Below are 23,590 nucleotides of genomic sequence, written 5' to 3'. Positions count from 1 at the left end.
TGCCTTCCTATTCAGAAGCCACTTGCTTCAGAGAAAAACAAAAAAATCCACTTGCAGTGGTGCCAAGAACATTGTGATTTGACATTGGAACAATGGAAGAAAGTCATGGTGTCAGATAAATCATGATACACTTTGTTTTGCACTGATGGTAAGTAGGGACTGTGACAAGAACCTCACGAAGCAATGGGTCCTGCTTGCCAAACATCTGCACATTAAACTTAAGAAAGAAGAGGGTAAACAAACGTGGCCACATGGAATGTAAAAAGTTTAAAAGAAGGCAAGATGGATATGGTCATCAATGAAATGGATAGGTATAAAATTTACATTTTAGGAGCAACCGAAGTCATGTGGACAGGACAAGGTCATTTCAAAACTGGAAATGGGTTTTTGGTTGTTTTTTCTAGAAGTGATTAAGTAAAAGAACATGGTGTCACTGTCATTTTGAATAAGGCATGTTCGAGGTCTCTTCTTGGATACAATCCTATTAATAGTAGAATGATGACAGTTAGACTTCAGAGCCAGCCAGTAAATCTCACAGTTTTAGCTGCATATACACCAACATCAACATTCACAGACGAAGATATGGACGTTTATTATGAAAATTTCCAGTCAGCTCTTGATCTGGTCCTAAAAAAGGATGTTTTGATACTCATGGGTGATTTTAATGCAAAGGTAGGCAAGACAGTTTCTTCTAGTCCGGAATGTGGTAGGTTTGGTCTTGGCACTAGAAATGAGCGGGGTGAAAGTTTAATTGAATTTTGTCATCTGAACAGTCTTGTCATATGTAACACCTGCTTTCAGCAGCACCCAAGAAGGCTCTACACATGGAAATCTCCTGATCATAAAACAAGGAATTAGATTGATTATATCCTTATGCAGCAAAGGTGGCGTTCCAGTGTAATCGCAGCAAAAACACTTCCTGGAGCAGATTGTGGCAGTAATCATCAGCTACTCCACATCATTCTCAAACTGAAGCTGAAAAAGATCACAAATAAAGTTTTCCCTACATGATAGGATGTAGAAAATATTCCAAACGATTATATGCTTGAAACAGGCAATCATTTTCAAGCTCTATTAGAACTAGATGATGATATGCTGCCTGAGGAAATGTGGGAAAATACAAAAAGCATTATTAAGGATTCAGCAAATTAGAGAAAGGTCAGAGATCAGGAAGCCTTGGATTACAGAAGCCACCTTTAAACTTATTGAACAGAGAAGAACTGCAAAAGTCCATGGTGTTTGTTTTGTTTTTAGGAGCATTAGCAACTAAGGCCATATTGCTCTGGGGATATGCGGTGGTCATTCCCTGACCTTTCCGCATCCTCCGTATTTGGTGGTTAAGGGCTCGAATCCCGGTCTAATCAAGAAGCGTGTGCTCAGCACTGCTGCTCCTGCCAACCTGGCTATGGAGGCGCCAGCCCGTGGTGTACAAGGAAACGAAGAGTATCAGGAACTGAGCAAAGTCATCATGTTTGTCCTGGCTGTTTAAGCCAGGACAAACAGGATTATATCAATCAATAGTGTAAAGAAATTGAATACCACAACAAACGAAACAACACTAAAAAGATTTATGATGGTATTAAGTCCTTAAGACAAAAGTTCTGACCAAAACTTAATGTAATTAAGGACTCCAAAGGGGATATTCTAATTTAAAGAGGAGAACACAATCAAAGGAAGGTGGAAAGAATACTGTGAGCAGCTCTTCCGATCACCTGCTGGTGCTCGGAAGAGCTGCTCACAGTATTCTTTCCACCTTCCTTTGATTGTGTTCTCCTCTGTTAAAATTCACAGGGGGTTGAAATTCACAGTAATGATCTGCAACCCCCTTTTCAAGAGTGTGATCTTGAACCAGTTCCACTGAAGGAAGAAGTCGAAAAAGCCATCAGAGAACTAACGTGTGGCAAGTCACCTGGAATTGATGAAATCCCAGCGGAATTGATTAAAGCTGCAGGTGTGAAGGGTGCCGAGTTTTTTCATAAAATGATTGTAAAAATTTGGGAAATGGGGCGGTGGCCATCAGATTGGAAGAAATCTGACTTTCACCCCTTACCAAAAAAGGAGATCTGAAAATTTGCTCAAATTACAGAACTATTAGCCTAATTTCTCATGCTAGCAAGATTCTTCTTAAAATCATATTGAACAGAATCTCAAGAAAACTTGAAGAAGAAATGCCAGAAGAGCAAGCAGGGTTCAGAAGGGGTAGAGGAACCAGAGATCAGCTCTTAAGCCTACGGTTGATTATAGAAAAATGAAAAGAATTCAATGTTCTAGTCGTTTTGTGTTTTATAGATTATGCAAAAGCATTTGATTGTGTTCAACACATAATTTATTATGGGTTTCCAATCCACATAATTCAGCTGATTAAGCTACTGTACAAGGAACAGGAAGGAACTGTGAGAACGAACATGGGAAACACTGACTTTTTCACAATAGGTAACGGTGTCAGGCAGAACTGTATTTTGTCACCTCAACTTTTTAATCTTTATGCCGAAGATATCCTGCATGAAGCTTTGGAAGATTTAGAGACTGGCATCAAACTTGGAGGACTGAAGATAAACAACCTTCATTATGCAGATGATACTGTGCTAATTTGTAATTCTAAGGATCATCTTAAAGAAACTCTGAGGAGAGTATGTGAAGCAAGTAAGAAAAAAGGATTGTTTCTGAATGTGTGCAAAACTAAAATTATGGTAATTGGTGATAATCTTGATTCCAGTAAAGTGAAGGTTAAAGGGCAAGATATGGAAGAAGTTGATGAATTTGGTCAAGAATAAATAAAAATAGTGACTGCTCAAACGATGTAAAGAGATGACAGGCAACTGCTAAAACACTGGTCGCTGATCTGATAAAATTATGGAGAGATCTTGATCTGCCCCTAAAGACAAAACTGAGAATCATTGATTCGTTAATTTTTCCAGTTGCCACTTATGGATGTGAAGGATGGAATCTGAAAACAGTTGACAGGAAGAAAATTGAGACATTTGAAATGTGGTGTTACAGGAGAATACTGCGTATTTCTTACTTGTATCGAAGAACAAATGAGTGGGTATTGAATAAAATTGGCAGGCCTAAAATTCTTCATATCATCAACAAAAGAAAACTCAAGTTTTTTGGTCATATAGTAAGAAGGGAAACTTTCTGTTGAAGAATATAATGGAAGGAAAAACAGAGGGGAAGAGGTGCAGAGGAAGACCTGCAACTAGGTGGAGGGATAGGATCAGTGAATTTCTGGGCATGACACTTTGTGATGCTGCTCGTATAGCACACACACACACACATGGCCGATGCAATTGGAGGAATTTGTTAATGGCCACAACAGCTTCTCAGGGAGCTATGTGACTGGAAGAAGAAGAAGAATTAACATATTGTTGAATAAATTGAAATTAATCTAATTTATTAACAGAAGCTCCATTATACAGGTGGGCCTCGATTAACGCGATTAATTCGTCCCGCGAGCGCATCGCGCAAAACGGAAATGCGTTAATCGAATATAATAACCAATAGGAAAAATTATAATTGGTCCTTGACCTTCGGGAATGTCCATAAAAAATGTTAAAAACACCTTTTAAATAACTTTTTAACTGTATATAATGTAAAAGATAATGAAAATAATTATGGAATTAAATGTTTATTGCATAAAACAGCAGTTCTTAAACTGTGCGCCGCGGAATATTTTAAATTTCCGAGGGAAACACAGCGATACTCGACATCTGTCGGACACCGCGCGAACTACTAGCTCGAGGTAGTTCACAGTTTTAGTATTTCTTATTAATTTGTTTGGACCTAACTACTAAACGAAACTGTTAGGTATTTCTTTTGGTCTGGGTGCGCCTTGAAAAAATTACTGAGACATTAAAGGCGCCGTGAACCGAGAAACTTTGGGAACCTCTGACATAAAATACACAATGAAGAAATTACTGTTGCGGAAATATTTGAACAGTGTTGACTTTCTCTTTTCATCAATAAATTTCTGATAGCCGACAACAATCTTCTCCGGGCCCTTGCGAAATAAATATCGCAGAGAACATCAAACCTTTTGTTTGAGGTTCTATGCGATACGAAAGATTTCATCTAATTCTTTTACCGTTATCTCCTTCGCGGTAACATTTTCATCTGGCTCATTTAAAAATTTGAATTTTTAAATGCAAGTCTGCATTGACTTTATTAGCAAGAGAGAAACACGTCTTCTTCCGATGGTTGATGGAACAACCATCAACCATCGGAAGAAGTCGTACGGTCAACAAACGTTTGTTTATTGACCGTACGACTCCCAGTAAGCTTAACGCACGATTCAAATCTTTTTCAACTATCGCATAAAAAAAAAAAGATCGCGTTAACTGGAAATTTGCATCGTGTAAAGTGAAAAGTGGTATCATTTTTCAGATAGCGTTAACTGAATATTTCATTAATCGAACTCGCGTTATGCGAGGCCTAGCTGTAAATATAAAGAATACAGGAAAAAAATATATTAACATAAACTTACTTGAATATAGTTCTAGTGCTGGCAAAGCTTAGGATTTGCTGTCGAACTACTCCAATACCCCGATCATCTGACGCATTCAACTGTATAAAAATAAACTATGACCTATATAACAGTAGTATTATGAAGATATAAAATTTCATCTTATAGATAAGCCATTTTAATTATGAATACTGTGCACATTTAAAAAATATATATTAAATTCTTCACTTAACTTTTAATAAATAGATATTTAACGAATTCAACAAATAAATTAAATATTACTTTAATATACTGCATATTAAAATTAATCATGTGTGCACTTTCAAGCTGACCCATTATTGCATTTATACATGTCATCAACAGTCCTTTTCTTAAATAAAAATAAAATAATGTTTCTTACCTACTTACCATATACTAATAGTTAAAATCTATATTTTGGTTGTAGCCCTCATCTTGTGAAATATCAAAGATTAAAACATACATGAAGAGAAGAAGAGCAACCACTTATAGGGAATTGAAAGATATAATTATAGGAAATGTAATTGCTTAGGCTTACGACTACTCTATATAATCTAGACAAAACATCTCTTTAATTGAATGCGAATGATTTTTAGTCTGTCTTTCAGTAACTCTAAAATCTGTTTTAAGTTTAGCACAATACAAAAAGTTAACAATCATTAACTCGAACTCTTAAGCTTAATATTACAGTGACCACTGGAAGATAAATACACTCATTATAAATAACACATACAAGAGGTATATTTATAACATGCTTAATAATAGCAATAAGAGCTTACTTGACAGTACTTACCTCAATTGATCTGCTTAGTTACATGATGATACATGCAAATGTATCACCAATTCACAAAGGGGGGGGTCATAAGGTGACACAAGTAACTACAAACCTGTTAGTTTAACGTGTTCTGGGGAAAATAATGGAATCACTGGTTAAAGAAGCATTGCAGGATCATCTAGAAAAGATTGCAGTAATAGTTAAGACACAGCATGGGTTTGTTAAAGGGAGGTCTTGTCTGACCAGTTTGATTGGATACTATGATGTGGTCACAAAGGAATTGAATGCCAAAAATAATTTTGAAATCATATACAGTCAGTCCTCGTATAACACATGTTTACACCACGAATTCGATCATACACAATTTATAAATAGGGGAACGACATCGTATATAACACGAACCGAATTCGCTTATGCATGATTCGCCTTTGTGTTTACAAGAAATGGCAGTCGAATGCGGAATCACCCCAACTGAACGCAACACAATAGCAATGAAGAGAAGATTCTGAAAATGTATTTATGTTTTTTATATCAGTGAAGGGGAAATGCTTTTCGCCATAATAATGTAAAAACCCACACAATTCCAGCTATCAGTATTATCGCAAATGCAATTAGATCGAGTTTACTACCAGTTTATAACAGATTCCACTAGCAGAAACGCAGCTGGAAATTGTTTTTATTGTTTTATGGTAGTAACCCCCAGAAATGTGCTTTAGTAAAATGTGAGCTAGTGAGGTGTTAATAGTGTCTCTGCCTTTACAGTGTTGTTTATTCAGTTGCTACACGCACGCAGCTTTGTTTATGTGTATCAAGCGTACCTCCTCATTTTGTAAATGTGCTTTATTCCCTAAAAATGAGTAAAATACTTAAAAGGTGTGAAAAGGAAGTGTCCTGGTGAAGACACTGCAGATTCAGAGAGAAAAAGAAAAGCGATATCGATAAACAGAGGCCGACTGGGTCCAAAATTCTTACCCGGGAAAATTTGTAGTGGCCTCATACTATGGTTTACGGCCAAAGTAAGGCTTATGGCCAGTCCGCCTCTGTTGATTGAGAAAAAATATGAAATTGTGAAACGCTTTGAGCGAAATGAAAGACCATGTGATATTGCACGTGCTACAGACCTAAATGAGGCAACGCCGAGAATTACAAAGAATGTAGAGAAAATAAAAACAACTTTGATAGCAGGAACAACTCAAAGTGTAATTAAAATCCATTAGATTAAGACACAAAGAATTGGAAGAGATGGAAAGGCTGTCATCTGTTTGGATAAGAAATCAAACAAAAAAAAAACAACTTTGCTTATGATAGAAGCAAAAGCAGTAGCAATATTTTATTACGTAATAGTTGTAATAAAATATGTAAGTATTTTATTACGATTATTTATTGTGTTTGGTAATGTTTTGGTTACAAATGTGTGTTCAATCTTGGGTGGTCGGCACCTAACCTTATTTTTCCCATAGGGCCTGTTATTTATATTCCACGATTTTGCATTGCATGAGGATTTCTAGGAACACAACTATCGTGCTATACGAGGACTGACTGTACTTGGATTTCAGGAAAGCTTTTGATACTGTTGCACATGTAAGACTACTGTACAAATTGGAGAGGTATGGCATTAAGGGTAAGTTGCTACAATGGATAAAGGAATGGTTGAATGGGACATGACAGAGAGTGGTAATCAATGGACACTCTTCGTGGACAAATGTTGTTTGTGGAGTTCCCCAGGCTTCGGTGTTGGGCCCATTGTTGTTTTGTATATTTACCAATGATATTGATTAAGGTATATTAGGTTTAATGTCCAAGTTTGAAGATGATACAAAGGTTGGCAGGGCTGTTGACGACAGTAAAGACAGTATGCTACTCCAACAGGATCAAGATAAGTTAGGAAAATGGGCTGAGAAGTGGCAACTGAAGTTTAACATTGACAAATGCAAAGTACTGCATATGGGTAGTGATAACCGAAGAGAAATGTACCAACTCTGTGGTGCTACACTCAGGGAAGTGGAAAGTGAAAAAGACCGGGGGGTAATTGTGCAGTCAAATGTGAAGTTTGCTGAGCAGTGCAGATGGTCTCTGCCAGGGTGGGTCATGGAGTCTTGTCAATGATATATAGGAATTTTGCTAGCAGGGACAGGGAGGTGATTATCCCATTATACAAGGCAATGGTCAGGCCACACCTAGAATACTGTGTACAGGTCTGGAGGCCTCATTTTAGGAAGAATATAGAGTTGCTAGAACGATACAAAGAAAGACAACAAGATTGGTGAGGGGAACAAAGGGGTGCTCTCCCCTTTAGGTACAAATTTCTTGTGAATAACACCCTGTTTGTCAAAAAACATGATCAGCATTGTCTTGAACATGGACTTCTGTAAACAAAACCTTTTGGGCCTTGACCTCCTTGATTCAGACTTCCTCCAAAACCTTTGGAAGAAGTCTGAATTGCAACATACTACTTCCATTAATTTTCAAACTCGTCGAACATGACTGCAACAGCACCAGTCCAGAAACTTTATTGCCGCACCTCATAGAACTAAGTTATCTATGGATAAAGGAATGGTTAAGGGGAAGAAGACTGGGTACTAATTTTCTTGGACTAATGTTATTAGTGGAGTCCCTCAGGGTTCAGTGCTCGGCTCTTTACTGTTTACAATATTTATTAATGATATCGATGAAGGTTAATGTCTAAGTTTGCAGATGATACAAAGGCTGGCTGGGTGGTTAATAACAGGAATAAAGGCATACTACTGCAGCAAGACCTAGAAAAAATTATGTAGACTGACTGAGAAGTAGAAATTGAGATTTAACATTGTAAATGCAAGGCACTGCATATGGGCAGCAGTAATCTGAGAAAAACATACCAGTTAGGTGGTACTACACTCAAGTTGGTGGAGAATGAAAAAGACCTAGAGGTAAATGTACAAATCGTTCCAAAAGACCAAATATAAAATTTCATGACAATTCATTCACTGAGAGTAGAGTTATTACATGTGGATGAACAGACAAAGAAATAATAATTGTTGAATTTCTTTTGGTGAAACTTTTATGAAATTTGGAAAAAGTCAAATATAAAATTTTATGAAAATCCATCCAGGCGTCGAGTTATTACATACAGGTTACAAAGAAATAATGATTGCCAGATTTCTATTAGTCTGAATTTAATGAAATTTGGGATGGCTTGGCAAATCTTTCTAAAAGAGGCCAAATATAAAATCTAACAAATATCCTACTAATAGGAGTCGAGTTATCACATACGAATGAACAGATGGATGGACAGAGCATAGGTGAAGGCAATAGGCACTTTAAGTATACATGTTAATACACCTAATAATTGGTAAATCAACCTGATAGAACCATTCTTTTTTTTTGTTACTTTTTGGTAGAGAATGAAAAGGACCTGGGGGTAATTGTGCAGGCAGATATGAAGTTCTCTGAGCAGTGCAGACGGGCTGCAAGAGTAGCTCATGGTGTCTTGTCAATGATATACAGGAATTTTCTAGCAAGGATAAGGAGGTGATTATTCCCTTGTATAAGGCAATGGTCAGGCCACACCTTGAGTAGTGTATACAGGTCTGGAGGCCTCATTTCAAGAAGGATGTAGAGCTGCTGGAACGAGTACAGAGAAGGGCAACAAGATAAGTGAATGGAACAAAGAGTTGCTCTTACGAAGAAAGGCTTAAGTTTGGCAAATTACAGTGTCTGGAGACTAGGCACCGGCGAGGCATCTGATAGAAGTGTATAAAGCCTTGAATGGTTTGAGCATGCTCAAACCATTCAAGGAAGAGGAAGAATGCCGATGGGATTCTTCCTCTTCCTCAGAATAATCACCTGAGAGGACATAAATTCAAATTGAGGAAAGACAGATGTAGGATAGATGTGTGGAAATTTGCCTTTAGCCAGCGGGTAGTTGGTTGGTGAAACAGACTTCCATTCCTTGTTATGGAAGTTGATAGCCTAAATAAATTTAAGGCTCAGCTGGACAGATATTTCAAACGAACGGAGGGGTGAAATGGGAGTGTTTTTTTTTTTTTTTTTGGCTGACGCTGCATAAGCTTGCTTTCTTACATCATATGCCTCTACTAATGCTAATTAGAGACTAAATTTAATTGTGTTGTAACTTTTTGTTAAATGGGAAAAGTAATTTGACTTGTTACCAATAATAAAATTATGTTTCTGATATTTATCATTGTTGTTGTCATGCTGTTTGCAATATATGAACTTGCAGTGATACAATAATAGAAAACAAAGAGAGGATATTTTTAGAACAGGGATGAATGCTTTTCAAAAAAAGTGAATGTTTGCGAATCAAAAAATAATTTTAGTGTTAGCATGTGGAAATGTTTGCTTTTAATGAACGAAACATTCCTTATAAGTGTATTGTATATTATATGCATATTGTTGTCTGCAAAAATTAGAATTTTTGTATGATTAGAGTTTTTTTTACCAGTATCCATAAAATTTTTGAGTTAGATTACAAAAGAACCACTTTCAGGATTCTGTGCTGCCTATCTGTATTTGAGAGCAGTGCATTCTCAACAAAATGAAGCAACAGGTCTTGTGTTTTGCCTTCAGTGGAAAATATATTTTAAAAGGCTATAATTTATGAAGATATATGAGGAATGTGTGTGTGTGTGTGTGTGTGTGTGTGTGTGTGTGTGTGTGTGAGAGAGAGAGAGAGAGAGAGAGAGAGAAAATTATATTTCTGTGCAACTTTAGAATCAGGTTCATGAAATGGAATTGAGATATTCAGATGACCAGTTTACTGAACTTCATAACTAAACAAGAGAGTTTTATCTTTCCCTAAGTGACATATATATGATGAGAGCCTTGTCGATCAATTCGGCCCTGGAGGGATTGTGCAAGGCTCAAGGGGTAGAATTTTTTTCAGTCTGGACTGTACTTGTTAACAGGAGAGATTGCTTCTACAGGGATGGGATACACTTAAATAGAAAGGGTGCAAGAATTTTTGCTGATGCTGTTCAGGCAGTGTTAGGTGGGTCGGAAAACTGCTAGTTGGGGGGGATACAAGGACTAATAGATTAACAGTAGCCACTGGCAGAGGTGGAAGTGATTCTTGCACTGCTTCTATTGAAATGAGCAGAAACCTGAAAAACAAGATGCAGGATATTTCAGAGACTGCTGGTAGTCATTGCGGTACAAGTAAACACATGGGTTGTGTTAGGGTAGCTAAGAATAGAAACAGGTGCATGTATACCTGCGTGTACACCAATGCTAGGAGTTTGGTAAATAAATTTGATGAATTTGAGGTATTGCTCAAAACATCAAAGGCAGATATTGTTGGGATATCAGAGACGTGGTGTCACACAGATATAAGTAATGCGGAACTGGAATTTGGGGAATACAATGTGTATAGAAAGGATAGACAGGACAGGAGGGGAGGAGGGGTTATGCTATTAATTAAGAAACACATAAAGTCCAAGGAAGTGAAGCCAGTCGACATCGATGGACAGGGCAGTGTCGAGTCAGTTTGGTGTGACATAAGCATAGGGAAATCAAAATTGAGAGTAGGAGTGTGCTATAGGCCTAATGACTCTGATGAGTATAATAAGATATTGTACAGGGAAATAGAGTGGGCCAATAAATCAGAGAGTCTTATAATGGGGGATTTTAATTTCCCAGATATTGACTGGAATTTGTGGGTTGGTCACTCGCACACTAGCAAGGCTTTTGTGGATTTATTGGGTGATTGTTTTCTACATCAGCATGTTCGTGAGGCAACAAGAGGGAGCAATACTCTTGATCTGATTATCAGTAGTGATTCTTCATGCATTAAGAATCTGCAGATAAATGAACCACTAGGTGGCAGTGATCACAGTGTGTTGCAGTGGGATTTACTCAAGGAGGTAACTACCATCAGAGGTAAAGGGAAGGGTTTTTGTTTTCGTAAAGGAGACTATGATGGTCTGAGACAGTATTTAAATTCTATACAGTGGGACCAACTGATGATGTTACCAACAGCAAACTCAAAATGGGAAGCATTCAAGGAACTAATCTTGGAGGCAACCAGGCTTTACATACCAACTAAGAAATATTGTTCAAGGTTTAGGCCTAAATGGTTGTCAGATGAACTAATGAGACATGTGGCAGAGAAGAAAAATGCATGGGATACATACAAATTAATGGGTGACACGGAAGCCTATGATAGATATAAGTTGGTCTGTAACCAAGTCACAAAGGAGATTAGGCAGGCAAAGGCAGACTACGAAAAATCCTTGGCAAAGGATGCAAAGAAAAACAGAAAAGAGTTCTTTACATATTTGAACTCGAGAAGGAAAGGGATGAATCAGATTGGTCCACTGGATATTGATGGTTCAACAGTTGAGGATCCTGCTCAGGTGGCTAACAATCTAAACGAGTATTTTGCATCTACATTCACGCATGAGGGGTTATTCAGGAAGGAGAATAATGTAGGTAAAGTAGACATTGGCAGTGAGCTGGATGATTTTGTAATAACTGAGAGGAAAGTGGAGGAGAGATTGTTGAGGATAAACATAAAAAAGGCACCTGGGGTGGATGGGATCTATCCAGTTATATTAAAGGAGGCAGCAAAGGAAGTATGCAAACCCCTAGCCATAATTATGAGAGCTTCTTTGGACTCAGGGGAGGTACCCATAGACTGGAGATGTGCAAATGTAATCCCAATTCACAAAGGAGGATCAAAGGCTGACACAAGTAATTATAGACCTGTTAGTTTAACTTCTGTTCCAGGTAAATTAATGGAGGCACTGGTTAAAGAAGCACTGCAGGAACATCTAGACAAGAATTCAGTTATAGCTCAGACGCAGCATGGTTTTGTTAAGGGCAGGTCTTGCCTGACCAATTTGATTGGATACTATGATGTAGTCACAAAAGAACTGGATGCAGGGAATAACTTTGATATTATATATTTGGATCTTAGAAAGGCTTTTGATACTGTTGCACATGGAAGACTGCTGCACAAATTGGAGCAGTGTGGCATTGGAGGCAAATTGCTGCTATGGATAAGGGGATGGTTGAGTGGCAGAAGACAGAGAGTGGTAATCAATGGACACTGCTCAACGTGGACTAATGTTATTAGTGGAGTTCCTCAAGGTTCAGTGTTGGGTCCGTTGTTGTTTTCGGTATTTATGAATGATATTGATGATGGGATATCAAGTTTAATGTCCAAGTTTGCAGATGATACAAAGGTTGGCAGGGTCGTTAAGGACACTACTGATGCTATGCTGCTGCAACAGGATCTGGAAAGGTTGAGCAGATGGGCTGAGAGGTGGCAAATGAAGTTTAACATTGACAAATGTAAAGTACTACATATGGGAAACAGTAACCCCAGAGCAACGTATCAACTCTGCGGTACTACACTGACAGTGGTGGAGAATGAAAAGGACCTGGGGGTAATTGTGCAGGCAGATATGAAGTTCTCTGAGCAGTGCAGACGAGCTGCAAGAGTAGCTCATGGTGTCTTGTCAATGATATACAGGAATTTTTCTAGCAGGGATAAGGAGGTGATTATTCCCTTATATAAGGCAATGGTTAGGCCACATCTTGAGTACTGTATACAGGTCTGGAGGCCTCATTTCAAGAAGGATGTAGAGCTGCTGGAACGGGTACAGAGAAGGGCAACAAGATTAGTGAATGGAACAAAGGGTTGCTCTTACGAAGAAAGGCTTAAGTTTTGCAAATTACAGAGTCTGGAGACTAGGCACCGGCGAGGTGATCTGATAGAGGTGTATAAGGCTTTGAATGGTTTGAGCATGCTCAATGCCAATGGGATTCTTCATCTTGCTCAGAATAATCACCTCAGAGGGCATAAATTCAAATTGAGGACGGACGGATGTCGGATAGATGTGCGGAAATTTGCCTTTGGCCAGCGGGTGGTTGGTTGGTGGAACCGACTTCCATCACTTGTTGTTGAAGTTGATAGCCTAAACAAATTTAAAGCTCAACTGGACAGGTATTTCGAACGAACGGAGGGGTGAAATGGGAGTGGAGTTTTTTTTTTTTTTTTTGGCTGATGCTGAATAAGCTTGCTTTCTTGCATCATATGCCTCTACTAATGCTAATGCTAATGCTATAATATCAAGTATCAGGCAGGAAACATCTGTTAAGTTTAACAAAGAGTAACTCGGGAATTTGTTTGGGCTGGTCAGCATAAGCCTCAGCCTTCCTTGCACCATATAGCTAATAATAATAATAATAATAAAGTTGCACAAACTTTTATACATTAGTCAGTGTTTAATAAACTCGCTGCTTAGATTGTTTACAATCAAAGGAACTTACAAAAATTACGTATAAGCATGTTATAAATGTGCCACTTAGCTGATTTATAGAGCTTGTTAATGTACCATTATTAGCATTTAGCATTAGTAGAGGCATTTGATGCAAGAAAGCAAGCTTATGCAGCATCAGCCAAAAAAAAATAATAAATAAATAAATAAATAAAAAATAACCACTTCCACTTCACCCCTCTGTTCGTTCGAAATACCTGTCCAGCTGAGCCTTAAACTTATTTAGGCTATCAACTTCCACGACAAGGGATGGAAGTCTATTCCACCAACCAACCACCCGCTGGCTAAAGGCAAATTTCCTCATGTCTATCCTACATCTGTCTTTTCTCAATTTGAATTTATGCCCTCTCAGGTGATTATTCTGAGCAAGAGGAAGAATCCCATCAGCATTGAGCATGCTCAAACCATTCAAGGCTTTATACACCTCTATCAGATCACCTCGCCGGTGCCTAGTCTCCAGACACTGTAATTTGCAAAACTTAAGCCTTTCTTCGTAAGAGCACCCCTTTGTTCCATTCACTAATCTTGTTGCCCTTCTCTGTACTCGTTCCAGCATCTCTACATCCTTCTTGAAATGAGGCCTCCAGACCTGTATACAGTACTCTAGGTGTGGTCTGACCATTGCCTTATACAAATTTGTACAAGGGAATAATCACCTCCTTATCCCTGCTAGAAAAGGAGGTGATTATTCCCTTGTATAAGGCAATGGTCAGACCACACCTAGAGTACTGTATACAGGTCTGGAGGCCTCATTTCAAGAAGGATGTAGAGATGCTGGAACGAGTACAGAGAAGGGCAATAAGATTAGTGAATGGAACAAAGGGGTGCTCTTACAAAGAAAGGCTTAAGTTTTGCAAATTACAGTGTCTGGAGACTAGGCACCGGCGAGGTGATCTGATAGAGGTGTATAAAGCCTTGAATGGTTATGTAATCGACTTAATAATAATAATAGCAATAAGAGCTTAATTGACGATAAAAAAAAAGTAAAAAGTAAAGTGCAGCCATTATCAACCCACTGCAGGATGGAAGCCTCCTCAACAATTCATGTTGAGGGAAATGGACCATAATCTGCCACGCTGGTCCAGTGCGGGTTGGCAGACCGACTGTATTCAGCAGTCAGGGGCTTGAACCCCGGTCTACTCAAAAAGCGTGTGCTACTACACTCCCGCTCCTGCCCACTCGGCTACGGAGGCCGTCTAATTGACGATACTCACCTCAATTGATCTGCTTAGTTACATAGTATTGAAGTGGAAATGAAGTTTAAAATAAGTTAAAATAAATAAAGACAGAATTGCTAAAAACCTGTAATTAAAATTTGATCAAGGAAGAAGTGCACTACCTCGTCCCTGGTTGTCATTTATAAAATATTAATATGAGAACAAGGTGAAGCCAATAGTCACAACAAGCGACTTTTGTGAAAAACGTCTTCGGTTGGCAATGATAGGAGAAAAGGAATTATGTATTTAAAGAATTACTATGTTCCCATAATGCATTTCAAGACATGTGGGAACTTTATATGCGTAAGGTTCCAGACCAGTGAAAGGTTGGGTGGAAGTTTCGTGTTTAGAACGTTAAATTTAGTGTTATGGCGACACCATTCTATGACAAGTGCCTCATGTTGGAAGATTTTGTAACTAGATCCTAATTTAATAATTGCGATGGCTGAATCGATTAGGGGATTGTGGTTGTGAGAGTGCACGTGTTGTGTAAGTTCAGTGCCGGCTTGATTAATTCTGAAGCTATTATGGTGGTAATAAGCATGTGTATTGGAAGTTTTTGTGGTGCCATATTTTGCGGTAGTGCTCCCGATGTAGCATGCGTTACAACCAGATTGACATTTAATTAAATATATAATGCTGTTGATGTCGCTTATTGGAATCAAATTGTGTCTCTTTATATGTATTAAACATGGTCCCTAATTTATTATAACCACTGCCTTATATAATGGGATAATCACCTCCATGTCCCTGCTGGCAGAGTTCCTGTATATCACTGACAGAGCCCAGTGGGTAATGTGCTTGTCTAAGAAATCAACTTGTAGGTTTGAATGCAACCTCCTGGTATGGATGTTGTGACTGTTCAATATTTTTAATATGAGGTATAAATATTGTGATACATAATTTGACCAATCAAGTTGCCTTAAAAACTAAATGCATACTATGTACTGTACCAATAAGTATCAAACTTTGAACAAGTATTCAATGTCTTGCAAAATGAATGATTTTATATACTGAAAATACATAGTTATAAAAAGCCATAGTCATGTGTCATAAAAAATATAATAAGCAAATCTGATAATAAATATCAGTTTGTACACTGATAACAACACAAATAAACTCATCAAAAAGCAACCACTTCATATGCATGAACCAAGTACATTTCTTGGCATCTGCCATATCACCCATTCATTCCGCCAATCAGCACACAGCAAATAACAATATCCAGTGTTTCAGCTGCAATATACAGTACATGGATAGCCTATGTGATATGAATAAAAAATAATACAGTCCATTCCGGTTATTTGGGACACATCGGGACTAGTGCATTTTGGTCCGATTAAGCGGCTGCCCCAATTATCCGAAGTTTCATGTAAATAGTTAAAAATACAATGTACCCCCCCCCTTACAATTAGTTCACTGTACAATCAAATCACGTTACGACGAACCCACCATAAAGTACCGTTCACTATACGATGTGTAGTAAGCGCCGGTCATTGTGATCACGTTTTTGAATTGAATTTTAATTCTATTAAACAGCGATTCTAATTAGAGAAAATATGAGGAATATTATCCACAGGCTATAAAAGTAAAGATATATTAAGCACAAATTTAGCCATTATTACCTTACCAATTAAAAATTAAATGATACTTGAAAATCAGAAGAATATACGTGATAATCGGAATAATTAATACGTACTGTAATATGTACATACGAACTAGTTGATATTTCTATTCACTGACATTTGCAGGTGGAGGTTAAAATTTAACACAGTAAAAAGATAAGCAATCAATAACAAAGAACACGGCACACACAAATTACAAGTAACAGGATATGCTCAAGAACGGAGTAACAAGTTACGAAGCTTTAAAAATAGGAATGAAGAGACGATCTGAAAATTAATTTTTTTATATGATTGAAGATTTCATGGAAGTGTAAACACATTTCACCATAATAACCCACAGAATTCCAGCTGTCAGTATTATCCCAAATTCAGTAAGATCGAGTTTACTGTCCATTTATGATAGATTTCACTAACAGAAAAGCTCAATAAACAGGTGACTGCTAATTGTTTTTATTGTTTTATAGTTGTGACCTCCAGAATTTCGACCGAACCACGTGGTACCGTCGGAGACAATCGTAGGGTAATTTCCAGTGCTGCGGTCTCCTGCCCCGATTAAACGGCATTTTGTCCCAATTAAGCAAAGTAAACCCTGGCTATTTTCTCGACTGGTTTCTGTTTTTTAAGATTTGCCCGAAATAAACAGCTGCCCCGATTAACCGGTGGCCCAAATAACCGGAATCCACTGTAATAATAAATAATAATAATTGATGGATTTCTATTTGTCTGATTTTAATTATATTAAAATCAGATAAATAGAAATTAGGGTGACTCAACAAATATTTCTAAAAGAGCCAAATATAAAATTTCACAGAAACTTGTTCGCTAGGAGTTGAGTTATTACATGTGGATGGAATGCATCATATTGAGATAGATGGGTGAAGTCTGGCCACTTAGTTTCTGGATTATAACGTATACTTTATCAGATGCATGGTAAAGAAAACAAGCACAATAAGCATATATGCAAATGTACCTAAAAAAGTATCAGAACTCTTACTGAATAAACATATTTAAAAACTTTTAAGAAATTGATTGGGCATTATACAGCGATTTAGGCTCAGCACTAATTACAGTATGCTCTACTGGCTGTGGTAGGCTAATCTTTTTCTGGAAACTTATGACATCATCAAATAATCCAGCAGATCAATATTAATGCCAATCATTATATTCAAAATTATTGAACAAGAAAGCCAATCTTTAATTATACAGTTGCACCTATATGTACATTTCCAAGATGAACTGTTCTTGGGTTTTTATGTGAATCAGTGACCTAATTCATCTTGGACCATATTTCACCATGATATATTATGTCTGCACAAATGTGTGTTCATGGGCTGATATGCATTGTGTGGGCTTAAAAACCCAGAATGACTCACAGGGGAAAAAAAACCCTATTCCCTTTGCCTAAGAGTGATTAACTACAGCCTCAATTGAAGAGGACTAAATTCCTCCAGTCTTCAACGGGAATCGAGCCCAAACTTCTCAAATGAATGACAAGAAGTGAAACCATTATAACAATGGACTCAAAGATGAATAATGATTTTGATTGTTGTTTATTTCATATTTCTAATTATGAGATTTTAGGAGCTTGGGAAACACAATTTAAGACATCTGTAGGTAAATACAAATTATAATGACCAGTTATTAAAATTAAACTATAAAAAACACCTGCCTCAAGCACCATAGAACCAAATTCTTTTGGAGAATAAATCTGACGAGCACAAGCTAAGATGGTTGAAGTTTTTCCTGTACCTGGGGGTCCATAGAAGAGCAAATGGGGAAGACGATCCTCATCAATAAACCTATTAACTAAAAAAAAGTAATATATGTGAGAATACTCATAAGGCTACATACGAATTAATTATACTAATAAAATTATTCACAGGCCCGCTGGCCAAGGCATTTCAAACAACTACAACTCAAGATAAAATTAGTTCATGAATAGCTTATAAAACTGACATAAGGATTATTCTGTAACCTTAGATAACATAACTTTATAATCCTATTTTTCAATGTTTTGATTCACATGAGCAAATATACCATTCAGTGAAACCTCAATATAGTGCAAGTTCATGAAACTATTGTGTTGCCTACCTAGCTGCAGGGGCTTCAAGAACCAGCGCAGGCCTGCCTTTTCACAGTACAAATAATGCTGCAATCAGATGAAGCCCAATCAGTAACCCCAAGGGTATCCAAAAAATTACCCTGAAGCAACATGGAATGATTAGGTAAAGATCTCCTGGAACCTGGAGATCTTTATGTAACTATTCTTAATTCAAATTAATCAATACTTAACACCCAAATGGTTAATTCTGATTAATTTTAGCCAATCAAATAAAATGTGACACCTAGGTTCAGAGTACGTAGTAAAATACACTACCCCCATTAATAGCTGCTCACCTGCATATCTACAAATAGCCTTTATTTAAAGGAAAACTAATAAGGTGTGTGTGTAAATCTTTAGCCTTTATGACATCCTTTAATCTCTGTGGAACATTCTCTACCAGTTTTTTTGAAAATGTCCTTCAATATTTTCTGCCATTCTGGCCTTCAAAGTGGCAACCAGGTCAGCTGTTTCTTTGGGCAGTCTCTCCTCACATGCACTCGACAATCCAATTCTTGCCAAAGGTTCTCTAATAGGACTGAAGTCAGGGCTCTGGGCTGACAGCCCAGAGCCCTGACCTCAATCCTCAATTTTTTGGCAGTCCATACCTGTTGATACAGGTATGGGCCTTCCCCAACATTACTGTTCAGGATGTAGACAAGCCAGGCCATCATGCTACATCCACCAAACATCATTGTCAGCACAATACAATCTGGCAAGTAACTTTCTCTGGGCATCTGCCAAACTCAGGCAAGACCATCAGATTAGCAGAACCATGTAATATGACTTATCACTCCAAAGGACAGCTTTTCATTAGTGTACAGTCAAAAAACGGCAAGCCTTATACTAAACGAGATAGCATCTGGTATTAGTCTGAGTGATTAGTGGCTTGTGTATGGCTACATAACCATAGTAACCTATAACATGCAAACATGCAGCATCTGCACATTGCACTAAAGCTGACAAGTGTTCTGATCTTTTCACTGAGGGTCTGTGTGTGCTACGACATCAACCTATGTTCCAAGTGGTTGATTCTTTGCAGGGCTCTCCTGTCACTTTTGTCAGCTTTGGAGGTTTTCCTGGTTATTTTGTGATGGTTTCAGTAAGTCTGCTTCCATTTGTAGATAAAATCATTGACGTACAGACTGATTCTTGTACCCTATCATCATTCTCTGATGGAAATCTTAACTCTACCAATCGCAGCATCTTGCATTCACACTCACATTACTGTCTCCTTAAAGGCCTACAAGAATATTTATAGTTGTGTCTTATACGTGGCATGTAACACTTGGGTAGGATATGACTAACTATCAATGGAGAGGTGCCCAAATATTAATGATAGGCAATATGTACATATACAGGGTGTCTCAAAAATACATGGCATAACTTCAGGAATGAGTTCCTCATATGTAGATAATAAAAATATTTTATATCAACATAGTTCCGGAAATGCTTGGTTCCCAAGTTATTAATCAGAATGTCTTATCTCCCCCAGGTGATTTCCTTCATCACAAGGTACTGACAGAATCTGGTGGTTTTTTCCAGAACATTGCCGTCTGTCAAACCGTACATAAAGTGCATATCCATTTGCTCCTGATTTGAGTACACGGCAATGCTCTGGGGGCTCGTCATTTGTACCATGAAAGGTTCCCAGAACAAAATGTCCAGAAAGGAAAATGTTTGAAGGTATCCATCGGCGCCTTTATGAACATGGGACCTTTACACTTCATGCTGCTGACAGAGGATGACCAAGATCTACGACTCCTGAAGTAGAGGAGGAGATTTTGGATGTTGTGCATGCCACTCCTGGAATCAGCACACGCAGAATAGCAATGCAACTGGCTGTTCAACGTTCAACTATTTGGAGAGTGTTGCAAGAACACCAACTGTATTCTTACCATCTGCAACAGGTACTTGTCACCAGCTGATTACCCTGCGCGTGCGAGTAATGTTCTGCCAGTGGTATTCAGGCCTGTATCCAGGCAGAAGGTGGACATTTTGAACAATTACTATAAGGTGATGTGAACAGTTAAGTGTCATACACAGACCTTCAAAACTCGGAAACCAAGCATTTCCGGAACTATGTTGATATAAAATATTTTTATTGTCTGCATATGAGGAACTCATTCCTGAAGTTATGCCATGTATTTTTGAGACACCCTGTGTGTGTGTGTGTGTGTGTGTGTGTGTGTGTGTGTGTGTGTGTGTGTGTGTGTGTGTGTGTGTGTGTGTGTGTGTGTGTGTGTGTGTGTGTGTGTGTGTGTGTACTTATATTTGAACAATGTTTGAAATAGTTGAAAACTGAATCTTACATAAAAAAGGGTAAAGCATACATCAGAGGCAGCAAAAAGCATTTTCCTCTACATGAAGCTTGAGATATAAACTTAAGTGAGAATAATAATAAAAAATAAATAAATAAAAATGCCAGTAGCATGGCAAGACAGAAGAGCGAAAATTGTGAAATTATACATAACGATCAAACCAACAGGGAGGGAAGAGAAAATTATTGCAGCAGAGACTCTCGAAGATAATTTAGAAGTCTAAATACAAAGATAATCAATTAAATTTTGAATAGCCAATTAAATGAAATTTAACGCCCCCCCCCCTCTGACAGGTACCAGGTACAAATTTATGTGAAATATCACGAGCAGAGATGTTAACAACTGTAATAAAATAAAATAAAATAAAACAAAAATAGACTGACCATTATGCCCCATCTCAACAGAGGACCACAAGGCCAATAATGGTCAGGGAATCGCTGCATTTCGATCACTAGCCAAATCGCCGCAAAGGCGAATCGATCGAAAGATCAGTCCACCATCCGATCCCCAGATCGAACTGCCAATGCAGAGGACTTGAATAGCGGTGGTCCTGATGCAGCAAAAATTAAAAATAGGACAGATACAAGCACTCAAATGCAAAGCCACACTACTGACAAAAGTAATCTTAACCAGATTATATAGGCAAAACATAAACTATGGATGGCAGCACAGGTGCAGCGTTAGCAAATCAGCCCACTACTGTCATGTGATATACTTATATTTGAATAATGTTTGAAATAGTTGAAAACTGAATCTTACGTAAAAAAGGGGTAAACATACATCAGAGGCAGCAAAAAGCATTTTCCTCTACATGAAGCTTGAGATATAAACTTAAGTGAGAATAATAATAAAAAAATAAATAAATAAATAAATAAAAATGCCAGCAGCATGGCATTTTTATTTATTTATATAAATTTTGTAGTTACTGAAAAAGCAGAGGAGAAAACATCCAGAAAATGTATGATTTGATAGACTTACTAATAAATAATTCCAAACTCTACACTGGTGAAGTGCCTTATTTCAAAGGATTTAAACTATATTTACTGAGAGCTGCATGAATATATGAGAAGGCATTGCCACAGACTGATAGAATAAGCTATCATGATATAATGAAGTAAAATCATATACCAATAGCAATTTCAGCACAGACTTCAGAGCTGTACTCATATAATTCTAAATATAACCCACACATAAATAAAACCCTTCCCAAAGCTGGATATACGCTTTTATTTGAGACACTTTATCAAGGAAAGGGATGTGTTACTCTGTGGGGATAATAGATGGTGAAAGCTGTCATATTTCAAACAAGTTCCTTGTACTGGATATTACAAATGGATGGCATATGTTAATAGAATGGAGCTGAGGTCAATAGAACAAGTACGAAAAGTAAGGTATAATAGAAGTACCATACTTTTTCATACTTGTACAATATAATACAAGTATGAAAAAATACTGTACTATGAAATAAAAACATTAAATATAATACCACACACTACAAATGCACTGCTCTTATTGTGTGAAACAGAAGAGTGGAAAGTTTACTGCATTGTAGTGACAGTGGCAATTCTGACTAACACTTGTTCCAAAGTCTGAAGAGCTCAAAAGTACACTTGTTGAATGTTCAGATGACTCACAATTGATATCTTACACGCTTAGCAAGCTAATGGAAGGTTAGCTTGCAGCATGATGAGGAAAATCATAGCTCCTTGTTAGAGAAAATATCACAATTGATGGTAAATACCATCAAGACTGAGGTAGTTATATAACAGATTCTGAATAGATGAAAAGACTGCTTCAATGGATTTGACTTTTATTAGATCACAAAATGTAATCAGCCTGTTTATCATCCCATAATATAGCAGATATTATTACTACTTAAATAGGGGAATAATATTCTAATATGGGAAAATAGTTAACTGTTACAATATTAAATATTATTTTTAATGTTAATTGATTCATACTTTTATTTTTTATAATAACTGTTCTCCTACATAAGTGGTAACATTTTCAAATCAATCCATATATATTTCATATCTAAGATTTCTCTCCCAAGAACCAATATTCATTATATATTCATAATATATCACTTACTTGTATGTATTATGTCCTCATGAGCAATAAGCTCTTCAAGTTTTCCTGGTCTGTATTTCTCAACCCTACATAAATATTTTTGAATAATCATTTTTATATACTTAGGTAAGAATATACTGTATATACTTTTAAAATAAGCATTTGGAATATAAAAAATAAAATAAAATAAATAATTGAAGAAATGAAAGCATTTGATTGCTTTTTTTTGTTACAGAGTTTTAATTAAATGATTAATATCAAAAAAGAAAAAGAAAGAAAAAAAATAAGAAAAGAAACAGAATTGCATGTCACACAGTAATGGTCTGATCCACTATACATAATGTGAAATCATAATTCAATAACTACCACATATTCGTAAAGTTTCTTGATTTTAGATTAGGGCATGGTTAATCAAACTGGCAAGTTGGTGGAAGAAAGCAGTGCTTACATGTAGCAACAGTCTTAAAAAAATGAACACTGGAAATTCTGCTAACTATAACCCATTCAATTTTTATTTTATCTCTTTTTAATCTACTTCATCTCAGTAATTATTGATCCCTCTTTTTGTATACATAAGTTGTTTTGAGCTGCAACAAGGTTAAAGATCTTGTGTATGTGAACCCACTAGAATTTGTACATTTTACTGATTCAATTTCAATCATGGGGGTGTCATTGCTCCCACTGATGAGGCTAGGCATTTAACCTTAATGCTTAGGCTT

The 23,590-nt window shown here is 37.2% G+C and overlaps 1 protein-coding gene across 1 annotated transcript in view; it reads right to left on the bottom strand.

Moving 5' to 3' along the window:
• Window positions 1-23,590, bottom strand: part of RfC3 (replication factor C subunit RfC3) — a 144,641-nt gene that overhangs the window by 107,193 nt on the left and 13,858 nt on the right. The window contains exons 2-4 of the mRNA XM_090384506.1: window positions 22,893-22,957; window positions 18,049-18,185; window positions 4,484-4,563 (exon numbers count right to left, since the gene is read on the bottom strand). Of these exons, the coding sequence (XP_090240632.1) occupies window positions 4,484-4,563; window positions 18,049-18,185; window positions 22,893-22,957 (282 nt within the window). The remainder of the gene's footprint in view (window positions 1-4,483; window positions 4,564-18,048; window positions 18,186-22,892; window positions 22,958-23,590) is intronic.

Source organism: Mastigoproctus giganteus, chromosome 1 (genome assembly GCF_048544385.1).
Source record: "Mastigoproctus giganteus isolate SK-2022 chromosome 1, ASM4854438v1, whole genome shotgun sequence".
In the NCBI taxonomy this organism is placed as follows: domain Eukaryota; kingdom Metazoa; phylum Arthropoda; class Arachnida; order Uropygi; family Thelyphonidae; genus Mastigoproctus; species Mastigoproctus giganteus.
The sequence above is the reverse complement of the archived record's forward strand: the minus strand, read 5'-3'. Positions and strand labels throughout refer to the sequence as shown.